Source organism: Physeter macrocephalus, chromosome 5 (assembly GCF_002837175.3).
Source record: "Physeter macrocephalus isolate SW-GA chromosome 5, ASM283717v5, whole genome shotgun sequence".
NCBI lineage: Eukaryota > Metazoa > Chordata > Mammalia > Artiodactyla > Physeteridae > Physeter > Physeter macrocephalus.
The window spans coordinates 33,696,215-33,712,827 of NC_041218.1; the positions used below are offsets into that span (position 1 = coordinate 33,696,215).

General features: G+C 39.3%; 1 protein-coding gene across 1 annotated transcript in view; it reads right to left on the reverse strand.

The window, feature by feature from the left end:
* Nucleotides 1-15,035: 15,035 nt before the first annotated feature.
* The window catches only part of CAPZA2 (capping actin protein of muscle Z-line subunit alpha 2), a 56,052-nt gene continuing 54,474 nt past the window's right edge, over nt 15,036-16,613 (reverse strand). Inside the window, exon 10 of the mRNA XM_007116503.2 lies at nt 15,036-16,457. Coding sequence (XP_007116565.1) covers nt 16,317-16,457 — 141 coding nt within the window. The 3' untranslated portion in view covers nt 15,036-16,316. The remainder of the gene's footprint in view (nt 16,458-16,613) is intronic.

Here is a 16,613-nt window from a genome sequence, read left to right on the forward strand (position 1 = left end):
TCCCACTACTGGGCATATACTCTGAGAAAACCATAATTCAAAAAGAGTCATGTACCCCAATGTTCATTGCAGCTCTATTTACAATAGCCAGGACATGGAAGCAACCTAAATGTCCATCGACAGATGACATGGAAGCAACCTAAGTGTCCATGAACAGATGAATGGATAAAGATGTGATACATATATACAATGGTATTATTACTCAGCCATAAAAAGAAATGAAACTGAGTTATTTCTGGTGAGGTGGATAGACACAGAGTCTGTCATACAGAGTGAAGTAAGTCAGAAAGAGAAAAACAAATACCATATGCTAACACATATATATGGAATCTAAAAAAAAAAATGGTTCTGAAGAACCTAGGGGCAGGACAGGAATAAAGATGCAGATGTAGAGCATGGACTTGAGGATATGGGGAGTGGGAAGGGTAAGCTGGGACGAAGTGAGAGAGTGGCATGGACATATATACACTACCAAATGTAAAACAGCTATTTGGAAGCAGCCACATAGCATAGGAAGATCAGCTCGGTGCTTTGTGACGACCTAGAGGGGTGGGATAGGGAGGGTGGCAGGGAGACGCAAGAGGATACAGGGATATATGTAGGGATATATGTATATGTATAGCTGATTCACTTTGTTATAAAGCAGAAACTAACACTCCATTGTAAAGCAGTTATACTCCAATAAAGATGTTAAAAAAAAAAGAGAGAACATGGAACTCTACATGTAGAAATAAGACTAAGAGGCTAAGGGTCTATGCAAAATCTATTCCATGTTCCATGTTCTAGTCAGTGTCCCTTGCTCCTTGCCTTTGTGTGTGTGTGTGTGTGTGTGTGTGTGTGTGTGTGTGTGTGTAGAGAGAGAGAGAGAGAGAGAGAGAGAGAGAATTTCTAAATACCACTATTGTTATTTTCTTTTGAGGTTTATTTTTGCAGGCTCTCTCTCTAGGTTGCCTCCATCAACGACTGTCACATTTGAGCATGCCCTCAGTCAGGTTGTGATTAGAAGTCAGACTTTATGGGCTTCTCTCTGTGGTCTTGTAATTGCCTACATGAGAACAATCACTCAAATCAGCTAGAACAATCACCTTTATCAGCTGGAAACCATTTTTTAATTTAAGTGAACACATCAGTTTAAACACATTTATTTGAACAGTTATTTCTGTTGGAAAGAAATTATGTGTTATCCCAAGATGTCTTGAATAGAAGAATGGGATGCATGGTTTTAGGACCAGAATGTGTGGAGATAATTAGAAGACATGCCTTGTTCTCTTTATGTTGCTAAGTGAAATGATGTGAAAATCAATATTTGATGACCCATTGGAGGAAAATCTTCAAGTCCCAGCCTGTCAAATATTGTCTAACATACTTGCAGCCTTTTATCCTTCATAATAAACTAAGAATGAAAAGCTAAAAAAATAAAAAATAAACAAAATAAACTGTGCTGGCTTCTAACTTGAAAGTTGCTAAACATTTAGTAAGGGCAGGCACACAGGGGCATGCTTATTTTTCTGTCTCTTGAAGTTACACAACTAGAAGACAGCAAATCAGGGACTTCCCTGGTGGCCCAGTGGTTAAGGAGGCTGGGGTTCCATCCCTGGTCAGGGAACTAGATCCCACGTGCATGACTCAACTAAGAATTTGCATGCCACAACTAAGGAGCCAGCGAGCCACAACTAAGGAGCCCACGTGCCACAACTAAGACCCAGCGCAACCAAATAAATAAATAAAACAAATATTTTTTTAAAATCCAGTTAAGGGCTTCCTTGGTGGCGCAGTGGTTAAAAATCCACCTGCCAATGCAGGGGACACGGTTTCGAGCCCTGGTCTGGGAAGATCCCACGTGCCGCGGAGCAACAAAGCCTGTGCGCCACAACTACTGAGCCTGTGCTCTAGAGCCCATGTGCCACAACTACTGAAGCCTGTGTGCCACAACTACTGAAGCCCACGCACCTAGAGCCCGTGCTCCACAAGAGAAGCCACCAAAATGAGAAGCCCGTGCACCGCAACCAAGAGTAGCCCCCACTCGCCGCAACAAGAGAAAGCCCGTGCACAGCAATGAAGACCCAATGCAGCCAAAAATAAAAACAAATAAATTTATTTTTTTTTAATCCAGTTAAAAAAAAAGAAGACAGCAAATCATGCTCATGGCTACCAATAAAATATGCTAAAAGGAAGCACCCACCTTTCATGGGTTATGCGGCCTCCTCTTTGTGACTGAAAATCTCAGGGCCACAATGCCTTTCTGGACATTATCTCTCAGACTGGGATATTCTTGGAGATTTATGAGGGTTTTTTAAAAAAATTAATTCATTAATTTTATTTTTGGCTGTGTTGGGTCTTCGTTGCTGTGCACGGGCTTCTCATTGCAGTGGCTTCTCTTTGGTGCAGAGCACGGGCTCTAGGCGCATGGGCTTCAGTAGCTGTGGCACGTGGACTCAGTAGCTGTGGCTCGCGGGTTCTAGAGGGCAGTTTCAGTAGTTGTGGCGCATGGGCTTAGCTGATCCGCGGCATGTGGGATCTTCCCTGACCAGGATCGAACCCGTCCCCTGCATTGGCAGGCGGATTCTTAACCACTGCGCCACCAGGGAAGTCCAAGATCTATGAGTTTTTGAAGAACTTTGGCAAGATCTTTTAAATGAAGTTTTTTCATTTACGTGATAATCATGAAAAGCTGATGTGTGTGCATTTGGGGTGATCTGGACAGTGCCCCCTATCGTATAATTCCTGGGGCAGTGTCCACACTGTGCTGATTTGGGCTTCAGGAGAGCTGTTCACAAAGACAGTGATGTGAAGGGGCCTCCAGAGCAGTGTTGCTCTCTGCTTCTGCATCCTGTTGCTACCTTAAAGCCATCGACTGCATGAGGTTTTAGTGCTGCATCTGCATTTGACTCATTCATTCTACAAATGATTACTGAGAACCCTCTATGGTGGGCTCCATTTTAGGAGCTGGGGATTCAGGCTTGTTCTCGTTAAGACTGTGGTCAGTTGATGTAACAGATAATCTAAAAATAGAGGTTTAACCAAATAGGGGGGGTTCTGTTTCTCACATAACACGGAGTTCAGAGCCTAGGGCTCATGAAGCTGCTCCAGGAAGTCATCAAAGTCCAGGTTCCTTCTGCAGGTCTGCTGTGTTTCCAGTACAGGGTGCAGCTTTTATTTCCATGACTGCAAGATGGAAGCAGCATTTCCAGGAAACAGGTCCACATTCCAGGGATGAAGAAGGGCAGAGGGCAAAAGGCCAAAGAGAGAGAATCAGAAGAGTCGTCTCCTTTAAAGAACATTTCCTGAAGGCCCACCCAGCTTCTTTTGTTTACCTCTCATCACTTGGCCACCCCTGACTGCAAAGGAAGCTGGGCCAATGTGTATTTTAACAAGGCATATTGCCACCCACAACATACTTTGAGGAAAGAAGGTAGGAAGGAAAGAAGAAAAGAAGGAAGGAAGAAGAAAAAAGAGGGTAGAGAGGGACAGGAGAAAGAAGAAAGGGGAAGGAAGAAGGTATTTGAGTAGCTGATCCGCGGCATGTGGGATCTTCCCTGACCAGGATCGAACCCCTGTCCCCTGCATTGGCAGGCGGATTCTTAACCACTGCGCCACCAGGGAAGTCCAAGATCTATGAGTTTTTGAAGAACTTTGGCAAGATCTTTTAAATGAAGTTTTTTCATTTACGTGATAATCATGAAAAGCTGATGTGTGTGCATTTGGGGTGATCTGGACAGTGCCCCCTATCGTATAATTCCTGGGGCAGTGTCCACACTGTGCTGATTTGGGCTTCAGGAGAGCTGTTCACAAAGACAGTGATGTGAAGGGGCCTCCAGAGCAGTGTTGCTCTCTGCTTCTGCATCCTGTTGCTACCTTAAAGCCATCGACTGCATGAGGTTTTAGTGCTGCATCTGCATTTGACTCATTCATTCTACAAATGATTACTGAGAACCCTCTATGGTGGGCTCCATTTTAGGAGCTGGGGATTCAGGCTTGTTCTCGTTAAGACTGTGGTCAGTTGATGTAACAGATAATCTAAAAATAGAGGTTTAACCAAATAGGGGGGGTTCTGTTTCTCACATAACACGGAGTTCAGAGCCTAGGGCTCATGAAGCTGCTCCAGGAAGTCATCAAAGTCCAGGTTCCTTCTGCAGGTCTGCTGTGTTTCCAGTACAGGGTGCAGCTTTTATTTCCATGACTGCAAGATGGAAGCAGCATTTCCAGGAAACAGGTCCACATTCCAGGGATGAAGAAGGGCAGAGGGCAAAAGGCCAAAGAGAGAGAATCAGAAGAGTCGTCTCCTTTAAAGAACATTTCCTGAAGGCCCACCCAGCTTCTTTTGTTTACCTCTCATCACTTGGCCACCCCTGACTGCAAAGGAAGCTGGGCCAATGTGTATTTTAACAAGGCATATTGCCACCCACAACATACTTTGAGGAAAGAAGGTAGGAAGGAAAGAAGAAAAGAAGGAAGGAAGAAGAAAAAAGAGGGTAGAGAGGGACAGGAGAAAGAAGAAAGGGGAAGGAAGAAGGTATTTGAGTAGGTAGCCAGGAGTATCTGCCACAGTAGTGAAGAAGATGGGTAAGATGACATATCTGCCTTCAGGCAGCTGACACTCTATTAGGGATGACAGATGACAAATTTTCTTTATTATCTTTAGCAACTTAAGTTCTATCACAACCAGATTAATTTCTAGTCACATCCAGATTAACTTGACCACATTCAGGATTTTTTCCCTTATTTCTCACTACTATTAAATCTAAACCCTGGGATTATGGGCTTCACCATTAAATGGGGAGACAGTATCTATTTCCAAGCTTCTATTTGGTCTGTGCTGGCCTTGGCAGTATTGTGCAACTGTCTAATCCTTGTCTTCTGTTGTCAGCATCTACTCCACACTGGCTGAGGTGACTCTAATTTCTAAATGCACAGTCCAAGCCTCTTTCTCATTAACAGCTGCAAAGCTTGGAGCTGTAGCAGCCATTTTGTAACCATGAGAAGACCAAACAAACTAATAATAACAACAATAACAAAAAAAACGCTATATGCTATGAACAGTGGAGCAAAAAAAGAAAAAATAGAAAAGACTGACTCCGTGTTGCCATCATTGAGTGGCTGAACTACCCCTGGAATCACCTACATCTGGACTTCTTAAATAAACAATAAATGTTTTTTAGGTATAAGCCAGGGTTATACAAACTTTTTCAGTAAAGGATCAGATAGTAAATATTTTAGATTTGTGGGCCAAGAGGCAAAATAGAAGGCATTTTGTAAGTACTTATACATAAAGAAAACAAATTTCCACAGTATTTTTTACTGACAAAATTTATATAATATTAAAATATATATATTAATATATATAATAACTGAGTACAATACAGGCCTACTCTGAGATGAATGGAATTCTTTTGAGAAGAGGTAGATAACATTCACTTAACTGGGGTTAAAGTCACTTCCCTATCATCCTAATAGAAACATAGTCTCATTGGCCTACAAAGTCTTCCGTTACTTCTCTGAAACTGTGACCTTCCTTCCCTGGAACTCACCAGAATGTGTTGTCCACATTTCTCTCTTGCCACCTATATACTATCTTCATCTTGTTGGATACTTTTTCATGTGGAGAAGCAAGTTAAGAGCATAGGCTCTAGGTTAAGACTCCCTGGTTTAAATCCCAGCTGAACTACCATTAGCTGTATGATCTTACTTACTTGACCCATTCAGAAGCTTCAGTTTGCTCACCTACAAAATGAGTAATAATATCTGCTTCATAGGACTGCTGTAATAATTAAATGAGCTTACAAGTGCAAAGATTTAGAGCAGTGAAAGACATACTTTAAAGCATCTGATATATGTGTTATTTATCTTTTTGACTTTTCCCAACCATTTAATAATGCAAAAACTCTTCCTAGCTTTCCAGCTGTATAAAAACAAGCAATGGACTGGATTTGGGCCACAGGCCCAAATGTGTGTGGACCCCTGGTTTGAGCAATGTCAGGCAACTTGCTGCTGAAAGCACGACTGACTGTAAAGAGTTAGGCGTAGAGTGCAGGACCCTCTACATAGCATTTAATTTTCTTGTTTTATTTATAGTTCTCTCTACCCCTACTGGTGTGCCCTCATTACCTACACACACACACACACACACACACACACAAACACACACAGTTTACAGGTCTTATTTGGCATTGACAGCAGGAAGAAAACCTGACTCAGCTAGTATTTTTTCAACACATTTGCTATTGTCTTACAATCTTCGGATCAGTCTTTGAATGTAAAATTCAAGACTTTATTTGTCCTCGTTTTCAGTTTCCTCTCTCTTTTCCCTTAGGCAATTATAGCTTTGTGTGTTTTGGGGATTTGGGGAAGGAAGGGTGAAGGGATGTGAAGTAATCAATACTTCAAATATCATCCCATCACAGAAATGAACAAGATAATGAGAGGCTGTTATAAGTGATATGAATGGAATAAGCTCCTTGGTTAGGAAGTAAGTTGTGGGGGGGCAGGGAGGACTACTTTAGATAGGTCATGTGGGAAGGACCTCTCTGAGGAGGTGATACTTGATCTGAGACTTGAAGTAAAGAAAATGCAAGCCATGTGAAGGATGAAGCAGGGGAGGTGGGGGTGAGGGGAGAACCAGGGGAGAGGGAATAGCACATACAACGGCCCGGAGGTAGAGGGCACTGAATGCATTCCAGGAACAGAAAGGAGGCCAGTGGGGAGGAACTAGGAGGGGAAGAAGAGAGTGGGACAATGTGAAAGTGAGGAGGCAGGCAAGAGTGCTGTTAACCAGGGGGATTGAAGACATTTCAGTGAGGAAGGGAAATGACAAGATATGCGTTATAAAAAGACCACTCCACTATGGCCATATAGGAAATGGATTGAAGAGAAATAAGAGTAGAAGCAAAAAACCAGAAAGATTGTTTCCACAGTCTAGGTGGTTTGTGTTAGGGTGATGACATTGGGAGTAGCAGTGGATTTACGAAGATACGTTTTGTTTTCTTTGTACACTTATCACTACCTGGCATTTTCTTATTTACTTGCTTAGGGCCTGTCTCTCCCCTAGCAAGTAAGGACTTACTGTTTAATTGACTACTGCATGGCCAAATACCTAGGAGTGCAGGTACTAGTGTCTGGCACTAGGAGGAGTTGGAGGGAATTTTGTTAAAGGAATGAATTAGGATTAAAAAATAATAATTTAACCCCCCCACCCCAAAATAATAATTTAACTCCAATAGTGGAGTTTTGCACATTTTTTTTTCTATAAAATATGTTGGAACAGTACTCAGATCAGGAAACACTAGATTATAGGGGCCATGAACTCCCTTAAATTGTATGGTATGAAGTATGTGTACGTTGAGAGAGAGCCAAAAGAGAAAGAGGTATGAGTGTGCAGACACACATGCACTTTTCTGAGAGAGGGATCATCGCTTTCTTCAGATTTTCAAAGGAGTCCTGGACTTCAAAAACAGGAAAGGCTGTACTCTGGCTTGAAGCACTAGTGGGCAATATTTTAATTTATTGCTAAACATTTCCACATCCTAAGGGCCCTTTCCTCAGATGCTAACTGAAACGCTTCTTTCCTAGAATAAGCAGTTTCCTTCCACTGAGTAACAGCCAAGTCATGACAAGTCCCGGTGCTCCACGTGGTCAGACAAAGCACACGGTCATCTAATTTCCCTTTTTCAATATCCTTCGGAACTGCCATTTGTCTGAAACGAGAACAGTGACACCTGCTGGTTCCCCTCAGGAACTGCCACCTTAACCACTCCCGGTGAAAATTTCAGAAACATCCCAAACATATGCTCAGAAAACACAAACTGCTTTTTCTCCTTTCAAGCAGAACAGGGTTTATACACCATGTGTGCCTGGACCTGATGGCCCAAAATGGCGGCAGTAAAGTTTCAGGCAACAGGAGGAGGGAAACAAGAAGGGAGCACATCGGTTCGGATCCCTAAGGAAGTTCCCTGATGTTACCCTACAAAAAGTAACACTTTTGCTTACCCACTTAGCCAGGATTTAGTCACATAGCTCTTAGGAAAGCTGGGAAATGTAGTCTTTATCCTGCAAGAGCAGCTGAGCCACTAAAAATGGTTATTAGGGGGCAACTAGCTATTTCTGCCACAGATTATCCCTTCGACCTATGCAGACGCACGCTTCTTACCAGAGTAGTATACCCCTCCCGAAAGAAGACACCCCAAATACCCATCCCCTTACTGCAGTGAGCTAAAAGTCCAAGACATCTGGGTCTACAGTCCTCCTTCTCAAGAACAAATGTTATTTTTTCACTGTCCAGCAAACAATAAAAGATGTTATCTGCTCCAATACACCCATTGTAAAATGGAGGTGCAGGAACAGAATAATCACAATTCAAAAATGGAACAAAATGGAAATTACATAGTCATTGCATATCAAATACCACTCTGCGGGAATTTCAAGGTCTCCCTAGGCTAGCCATAGAATTTGTTCTTTGGTTAGTCCATGGGGCAGCCCCTGATTCTGCTCTTTGGGAAGAACTCCTTGTCCATTCTTCCCAGGGAAGTTCTTCATTTCCCATCATCCTTCCTGGCTACAACTGGAGCTGCACAGCATAGCTTCCAAAGCTCACACACAGCAGCTTGCTTAGAAGGGTACCTGTTTACACCTGTTATCAATGTAATTATTAAAGCTTCCCTTTCTCTCTAAAAAGGACTCTGCTCTGGATAATAAATTAATCTTCATTCCTGAACTCAGTTGACAAGCAACTGAATTGTGCCAACCACATGAGCTTGGAAGAGGACCCCAAGTTTCAGATGAGATTGCTGCCCCAGACATCACCTTGAGTTTAGCCAGGTGGGAGCCTGAACAGAGGACCCAGCTAATCTGTACCTGGACTCCTGACCCATGGAAACCGAGATAATGAACTTGCACTATTTTTAGATGCTAACTTTGTGATTATCAATTACACAGCAATAGAAAACTAATACACCTTCTCAAACAATGGGCTTGGGTGGGAAGGCAATACCCTTACTTTTATCTGCCTTCAACCTTGTCTGGTTGATGTCATCACTTTGCACCTGCAATCCATACGTTACCAGTGAGAGAATGAATGATCCTGACAATCGGGTTCGGTGGACTTGGGAACATTTTTGGATCGGTAATTAGTGGATGGCAATCCTTGCAAGATTTGATATTGTAAGAAATTTAACTGGGCTTGGCTCTACACGCATCTCAGAAGTGGGGGGAGTGATTAAGTACCGCTGTCTTAATCCTCCTTCCGTCTTCCATCTCAGTTTGGAGAGGAGCTGTCTTCAGCCTGAGGGCACAGGTCACCATTCAGAATCTTCTTTGTCTTCTTGCCTGTTATTAAAGCCATGCCATTCTACTTCCCGAGGTATTCAGAGACAAGCATTTCTATGTTTTGTCATGACCCAGCAAAGGTCACCAGCTTTCCAGCCTTCAATATCTGTGCCCTATGGAATCCCCCTAGCCAGTGGATCAACACTTCCTTCCTCTAGGGAGTTATTTCTCATTGTCACAGGATTGGGAGATGTCAGTGGCATTTGGTGCCGGTAGGGAGAGGTGATAACTGCACCACAGAGTGTAGTATGAACATTGTACTGTATTCAAATGTCAGTAGAAGCCCTGTTGATATACTCTGCCTCTAGCCAATGCCATGTGTTGGGATGCCACTTCTGGTACCAAATTCTGTGTAGGATGAGCAGCAGAAGTGATTACAAAAAATGCCTCAAACAGAAAGCAGTGGCTTAAACAAGTTCCTTTCTCAACAAAAAAAGTCCAAATAGGCAGACCAAGACTGGTAAGGCTCTCTCCATGTCAGGGACTCAGACTTCACAGCATCTGCTTTTCAACATTCTATTGGACTCTTAATTACTGTGTTGTAGGTACTCATTAGACATTAGAAAAGTAACCAATTGCCAAATATGTTGCAAATACGTTTTTTCCTGTGGGTAGTTTGTCTTTTGACTTTGCTTAGAGCATTTTAAGTTTACAGACAAATCTTAATTTTTATGAAGTCCAATACATTAATTTTTATTTTATGGATTCTGAAGGTTTTGTCTTAGAAAAGTCTTCTAATACTTACTCTATTATTCTGAAATTTAGAAATTGTTACCATGATTTATTCAAGAACTTTCATGATAGTTTACACCAATAAAACTTTGATCCAATTTTAATTTGGTGTTAACTTGTGGGGGGATGGATCCAATTTAACTCTCTTTTTCCAGTTAGCCACCCTGCTGTCCCAACACCATTTATAGAGTTAATTCATCTTTACCCCCCTGATTTGAGATGCTGCCTTCAAAATCAGGACTGGGTATAAAATTTTATAAAATGTTTTACTGAAAGGATTATGTGTGTTCCCTCCTTTAATATGTTACTGTAGTGAGCTACATTGCTAAATTTGCTAACAAGGAACACGCATTGCATTCCAGTGACAAATCCTACTTGGTCACAATGTAGTATGCTTTATTATTGTATTAAGGAATTTTGCCTTTAACTTTACAGAGAAACAGGGAAATTTCATCAACAGTTTTCTTTTTTGGTTCTTTTTTATTTAAGGTTATGCCAGGCTCATAAAATAGATGTCCATCTATTTCTATAACATTGAAATAATCTGAATATGGAAAGTTTGATAAAATTCACTATACAACAATACTGATCCAATGACTTTTAAAAGAGGTATTAGTAAACTTCTTATTCAACGTATTCTATGGTTATGACCTTTGACATTTTATTACCTTCAAACTGAGTCCTTTCATAAAGTCCCAAATGTGTCAATGTAAGTTGTATATTATTTTAAATGACAAAAAAAAGGATTATGCTGTAATGAACACCTATATACCTACCACCCAGTTTAGGTAACAAATCTTACAGACACAACTGAATCCCTCTATACTGTTCCCCAGCCCCACTACCCTATGTTCCTCCCAACACATATACTATCCTGCTTTAGCTTTTTACTGTATACATTTGCTGTACATAAAATACACACACACACACACATATATGTAGTTTCAGAGGTTTTCAACTTACACTCAAAAACTGTACTTACCTTTTGCAACTTGCTTTTTTCTCTCAATATTTATAATCTGTTGTATATGAAGCTCTGGCTAATAAGTTTTTAAAAGTTGTATGCTATCTCGTTAACAATCCACGGTATCTGTATTCATTCTTTGTTACTGGATATTTAGACTGGTGTAAGATTTTGCCAATGCAAGTTTCTGTCATTTCCTTTTTCTTTCTCCTTTGTAAAGGGGCCCCAAAGTGGAAAGCGGTGCATGTAAGCAGGATTTTCTTTTCTTTAAATTTTGCCTTTTCCTCATCTGAGATACTTTCAGTGTCCTGAACACTGATCTGTATTTTCTTGCGCAGTCTAAAAGAACTAAAGTCTTAGTGTTTACTATACTTAAGAGACCTGTAGCTCCTTGGTATTTCTCTTTAGCATTCTTTTGGGAAACAAGGGGCAAGGCCTCAATTTCAGGTAGAAATCTGGAAGAGATCTGCGTCAGTGTTCAGATTCTACTAAGTTAGCAAGTTAGCAGCACAAAACTTGAAGTCAAGGAGGAAGGCAGTGATCTTTGTTGTTTAGTCAAGAAGACTTTAAGGGGTATCTTTTAGTAAGAGAACTCCTTGGATATTTATTTGGTTTAAGAGCTGGGCATTTTACAAATTTCCCGAAGAAATCATCTTGTAATACATACCAACCAACTTTGTTTCCTTAAACAGTCTTCTATTATTAATCAGATAGCTTTAAGTTCATGTAGTGAAGATGTTATTAGAATGAAAGGTTGGTTTGACATCTGTGACACATGTGCTCTCTAGTCAGTCTGTGACAAAAAATGTTAGTTCTCCGATAGTCACACTACAAAAAGAAAATGAAAATCGAGTTTTTAACACTACATGTTACAACTAACATTAAACTAGTACAATTTTCTTAGATTATACCAAAACTAGAGATAAAAATTCTTTAGTATCTTATTAGTCATACTCCAGTTTTATAAGAACACATTTAAAATTTTACCCTTTGGGTTAACTTCATTTTGCACTGTGAAATGTATAAAGAAAGAAACAAAGTCAGATTTCGTTTCCAACTGGATAACGCTATTTGACCTATGACATACCAGAGAGAGTGATATGCTGTTATCTGTATTTTGATGCTTCGATGAAAGAGGATTTCCTGCCTACCAGTTACATGCATACTTACAAAAAAATACTGTGCTGAAGTAGAGTTTAAACTCGTCCTTTCCAGGAAAACTTCCTTGGCCTGACATCCCTTTAGAAGGATGTCTTACCTTTAACTTACCTTTGGTAAGTTAGGCTTGAAGTGCATCTTGTAAACAACCTTAAAGTATTTTACACACCTTCCTAAATAGGCTCAAGGTGTATGAAGATTCTGATCCCCTCGACCCTTAGGACAGCTGGCAAGCAGCCTCATCCGTTTCTCCCAGACTGTCTTAAAATTACCACCATTTTTCCATACAGGTTATGATGTGAAAAAATTAGAAAACACTGCTATAGTACCATGACTACCTTGTAGACTCCTTTAAGAAACAGTTTTATCTTCTCCTGACTCTACAATGCCTAGAACAGTCCTCTGAACACAGTGTGATTAATCTTGAATGACCTGACATTAATTTCTAATACCAATTAGGCCTGAAAAGTTTAACTGGTTATTTTAATTGGTGAATATTTTGCATATTCTCTAACAGCTAGCATTACTAGCCAATCCTACAATAAAGCTTTTGCATAATATGCAGAAAGTCAAATTTGAAGATGCCTATACAAAGAGCCTCATTAAAAAGTTTTCAGTTTCAGGCCCAAAACACTACAATTTAGGAATAGCATGTACATTGTGATTCTGCTTTTAAATAATCTTCCGTAGAGAAGTGAACAGAAATACACCCTCTTCTTAGGAAATTTAATAACATACATGCATTACCAAACTCCTGTGTTTGGCAAAATATGCCTTTATATTTTATAACCACTAGTTGGCAAAAGCATAAACTGATGATCAGTATGGAAGATCTTTTCAAAGGATCTTGCATTATCCCGAAGCTTCTGGTGTGATTAAAAGTCAAAAATGATTTTAATCACAAAAAGGGCCACCTCAATGCTAGAGAATTATTTATAATTGTCCTTAATTATTTTCCTAAGAATTTCACTTTCCAAGAACATTTTTTTTTCCTAAAGGAAGTACTTTTTTTTTTTTTTGGCTGTGCTGAACAGCATGCAGGATCTTAATTCCCCGACCAGGGATCGAACCCATGCCCCCTGCAGTGGAATCTTGGAGTCTTAACCACTGCACCACCAGGGAAGTCCATCCCAGAACATTTGTAATGAACCAGAACTTCCAGGATACCATTTTAATGCTCCTGTCCCCATTTCAGTTTCCAAAATCCCAAATGAGGAAAAAACCTCATAAATATCTGTAAAATGTATCACATCAGAACATTTACTTCTATCGTAATTCTTGACTGCAATATCCACAGCAAGCCCGAGTTTCATGGTTCCTGAACTCCTCTCCTCTCTTACTCAGCCAGTTACCCCCTTGATCATACCTGTCATGACAGATAAGTGTAACTCCTCAAATTCTCAATTTTAAGCATATCACTTTAACCCCTACTTCCTATATTTCCAGGTCATTCCTTCTAAACATACCTATAATCCATTGATGGTGCCACATTTTCACTATCCCTCCTCTCCTCTCATGTCCGCACTTCCCCGCTTACCTAGTTGAAGTTTCCAGGTTATCATTACAACCCTGCCCCTCTTCATGGTGGCAGTCAGACTCCCTTGGTAAAACCACAACCTTGGTTAAATCCAATTCACCTACTCTGTGCCTGCACTCATGCAGTGTTACATGGACGAAGAAAAACATTCAGTCATACTTAGTGGTCTCATTAGATTCATTATCACTAACTTTGAGTAGTCCTTCATTTTGCCTCTGGCTATCAAACTATGTTTCCCAGGTCTGTTCGCTCTCCCATTCTTCTGGTCCAGAGCACTCCTCTACCTCCTATCTCTAGTATCTAACTGCTACATGATATTTCCCCTTGAAAACCAAGTTCCCAGGCCTCCCCAACCCTGAATCTGCCCCAATTTCTCAACCCCCAAATGTCCTTGACATCTCTCACATTCCACAACCAATCCTGGCAAATACACTTGCTTTTATCGTTAACATATATCCAGATATCACTGCCTCTACAGCTTACAGCTCTACCACCTCAGGCCAAGCGAGCTTTCTCTCTCCACCGGATTCCTGCAGCAGCCTCCTAATTTTGTTCTAATTCTGCCTTTATCTCCACACCTCGGCCCATTCAACACAGTAGACATTATGACTCCTATTAAAAAGACATCCCTGAGTTTTAGGATACTTTGTGTTTCTAATCTTCTTCCACTTTAATAAAATACTATTCTTAGACTATAAAAGACTAAGTCTATAGCACAACCATTATTTCAGACTGTACTCTAAATTATTTTGATAAATATGACCTTTTATATGCACATCACCTTAAAAACAATTACATAAGAGAACAAACATAGGGACACCAAGTTGGGGGGTGGGATGAATTGGGAGGTTGTGACTGACATATATACACTAATATGTATAAAATAGATAACTAATAAGAACCTGCTGTATAAAAAAAAATAAAATTAATAAAATAAAATAAAATAAAAACAATTACATATATTTTTATGACAGCATTCTAGGTCATAAAACAGAGACAAAGTAATTGACCTTCAGGGGATATAATCCCATGATAGCCCAGTTGACAAGATTAAGCTAATCAATTAAAGATTCACCTAGTGTTTAGTTCAGAATCATTATCAGACTTTTGAAAATGTGTTTTAAAAAAGAGAATAATTAACACTGCTAATTCATTTTCTTCCGGAATCTCAATATGACAAAACTTGTATTTTAAAACTAGAAAAAACGATTTAACCAAAAATGTCATAATTTCATATTATATTCTCAATGCTTTCAAAGCCCAACCGTGATTTTTAAAAAGAAATTAAACATGCTTTCATTGAGAGAATTTTAAAAATCTATACAATTCAAGCTAATGAAATATTTTATTGTACAAAATAAAAGTGGTGTTTTAAAAAAAAACATTTCCAGGCCCAGACATCCGCAGGAGGATGTGAGGAAAGGATTCCACTGGAGTATAATAAGCAATACTCAACTGAATGAAACCACAAATCCACCCTCCTTATAGTAAATACTAACATTCACCACAGGCTTGAAATTCCTGTAGCATCAGTAAATGTATTTTTTAAAATATTATAAACATGCTTATGATGCATAGGAAGATGGAAAAATTTAGACTTAACTGCACACCACATGTACTCCCAACTTTTCTAATTTACAACCAGTTAAGAATCACAAATATCCAAAGAAAGTATTTTAAAATAGTATATATGATTCACTTGTAAGTGATTTTTATACTCAAATAAATAGTATAAAATGAAATGTTCTCATTTCATTTTAATGTCACATTGAATTTTAGTATTTTTCAATCCAAGAAAAAAATAAACTGAGACATGGTCATGAGTTCAGGATTATATATATTACAATTTGCCTTGTTATAATACATTTGTGGCTTTATGATAAAAATAACTCAGGGACATATGGAATCCAAGCTAATTTGCATAACTGTCACAAGAAAAAAGCATTAAATGCATTTCTGAAATAAGTATTTTCATTTAATTCAGAATCTCAAAACAGCATTAGACCTTGGCCTTGTTTAAAAAAAGTTTAGTTAAACACTAAGCTAGCTAAATAACCTTCTTGAAAGGTTTAAACACAATTGATATAGAAAATGCTTTCCCTCTAATCTCAATCTTACATAAATGAAAGAGGTAAGGGGGAAAAGGTAGACAATTTCTTTAGCAGCATATATGGCTAAATCCATCAACCACCTTAAACTAGAATGTCCATTATTGACCCCATTAAAAAGAACTGGGCATATATCAAAAGTTACCCACTTCATAAACCAAAAGACAATAATTTTAGGGTTACGGTAAGTAAAATATTTTTGAAACACTTCAAAAAACTTTTGACATTAAACTAGAGGAATCATGTCTTCATTGTAAGAAAGAAAGGCATAAAAGAAAGTAAAAGACTAAACTGATTTTCAATCTTCTTTGAACAAAAGAAATAAAAAATAATGGTTGATTAGCTAAGCTCTGTGCTCTAACCAAACTAATTAATTACAGTGATTTTAAATGGCAACAGCCCATCTGACTGGGTAGCTTGACAGTTCTGAATACTTTTGCAATGATTTTTTTTTTAAAACGCAAAGACACTAAAATGATCCGGTCATGCAATGTTCATCTTATGCATTCTGCATCTCTTTGCCAATCTTGTAGCTAAGGATCTTGTTCCAATCAATCTTAGTGCGTGTAACTGGCAACTGTCGACGTAAGGCTTTGAAAGTAGTGTCCGACATTGTCTGATAATTCTCACTGATGGCAGTCTATGAAAAACAGTAGTTAAAAGTTTAAAGAAATAAAAGGAACAGAACAATGTATAAAACACACAGATGTTTTAGGAAAAATCTTTATTTAAGCAGCCTGTTCCACTGTTTTTAAAAAGCCAAATAAAAACCCCAATATGGTTTTAAAAGCTATTT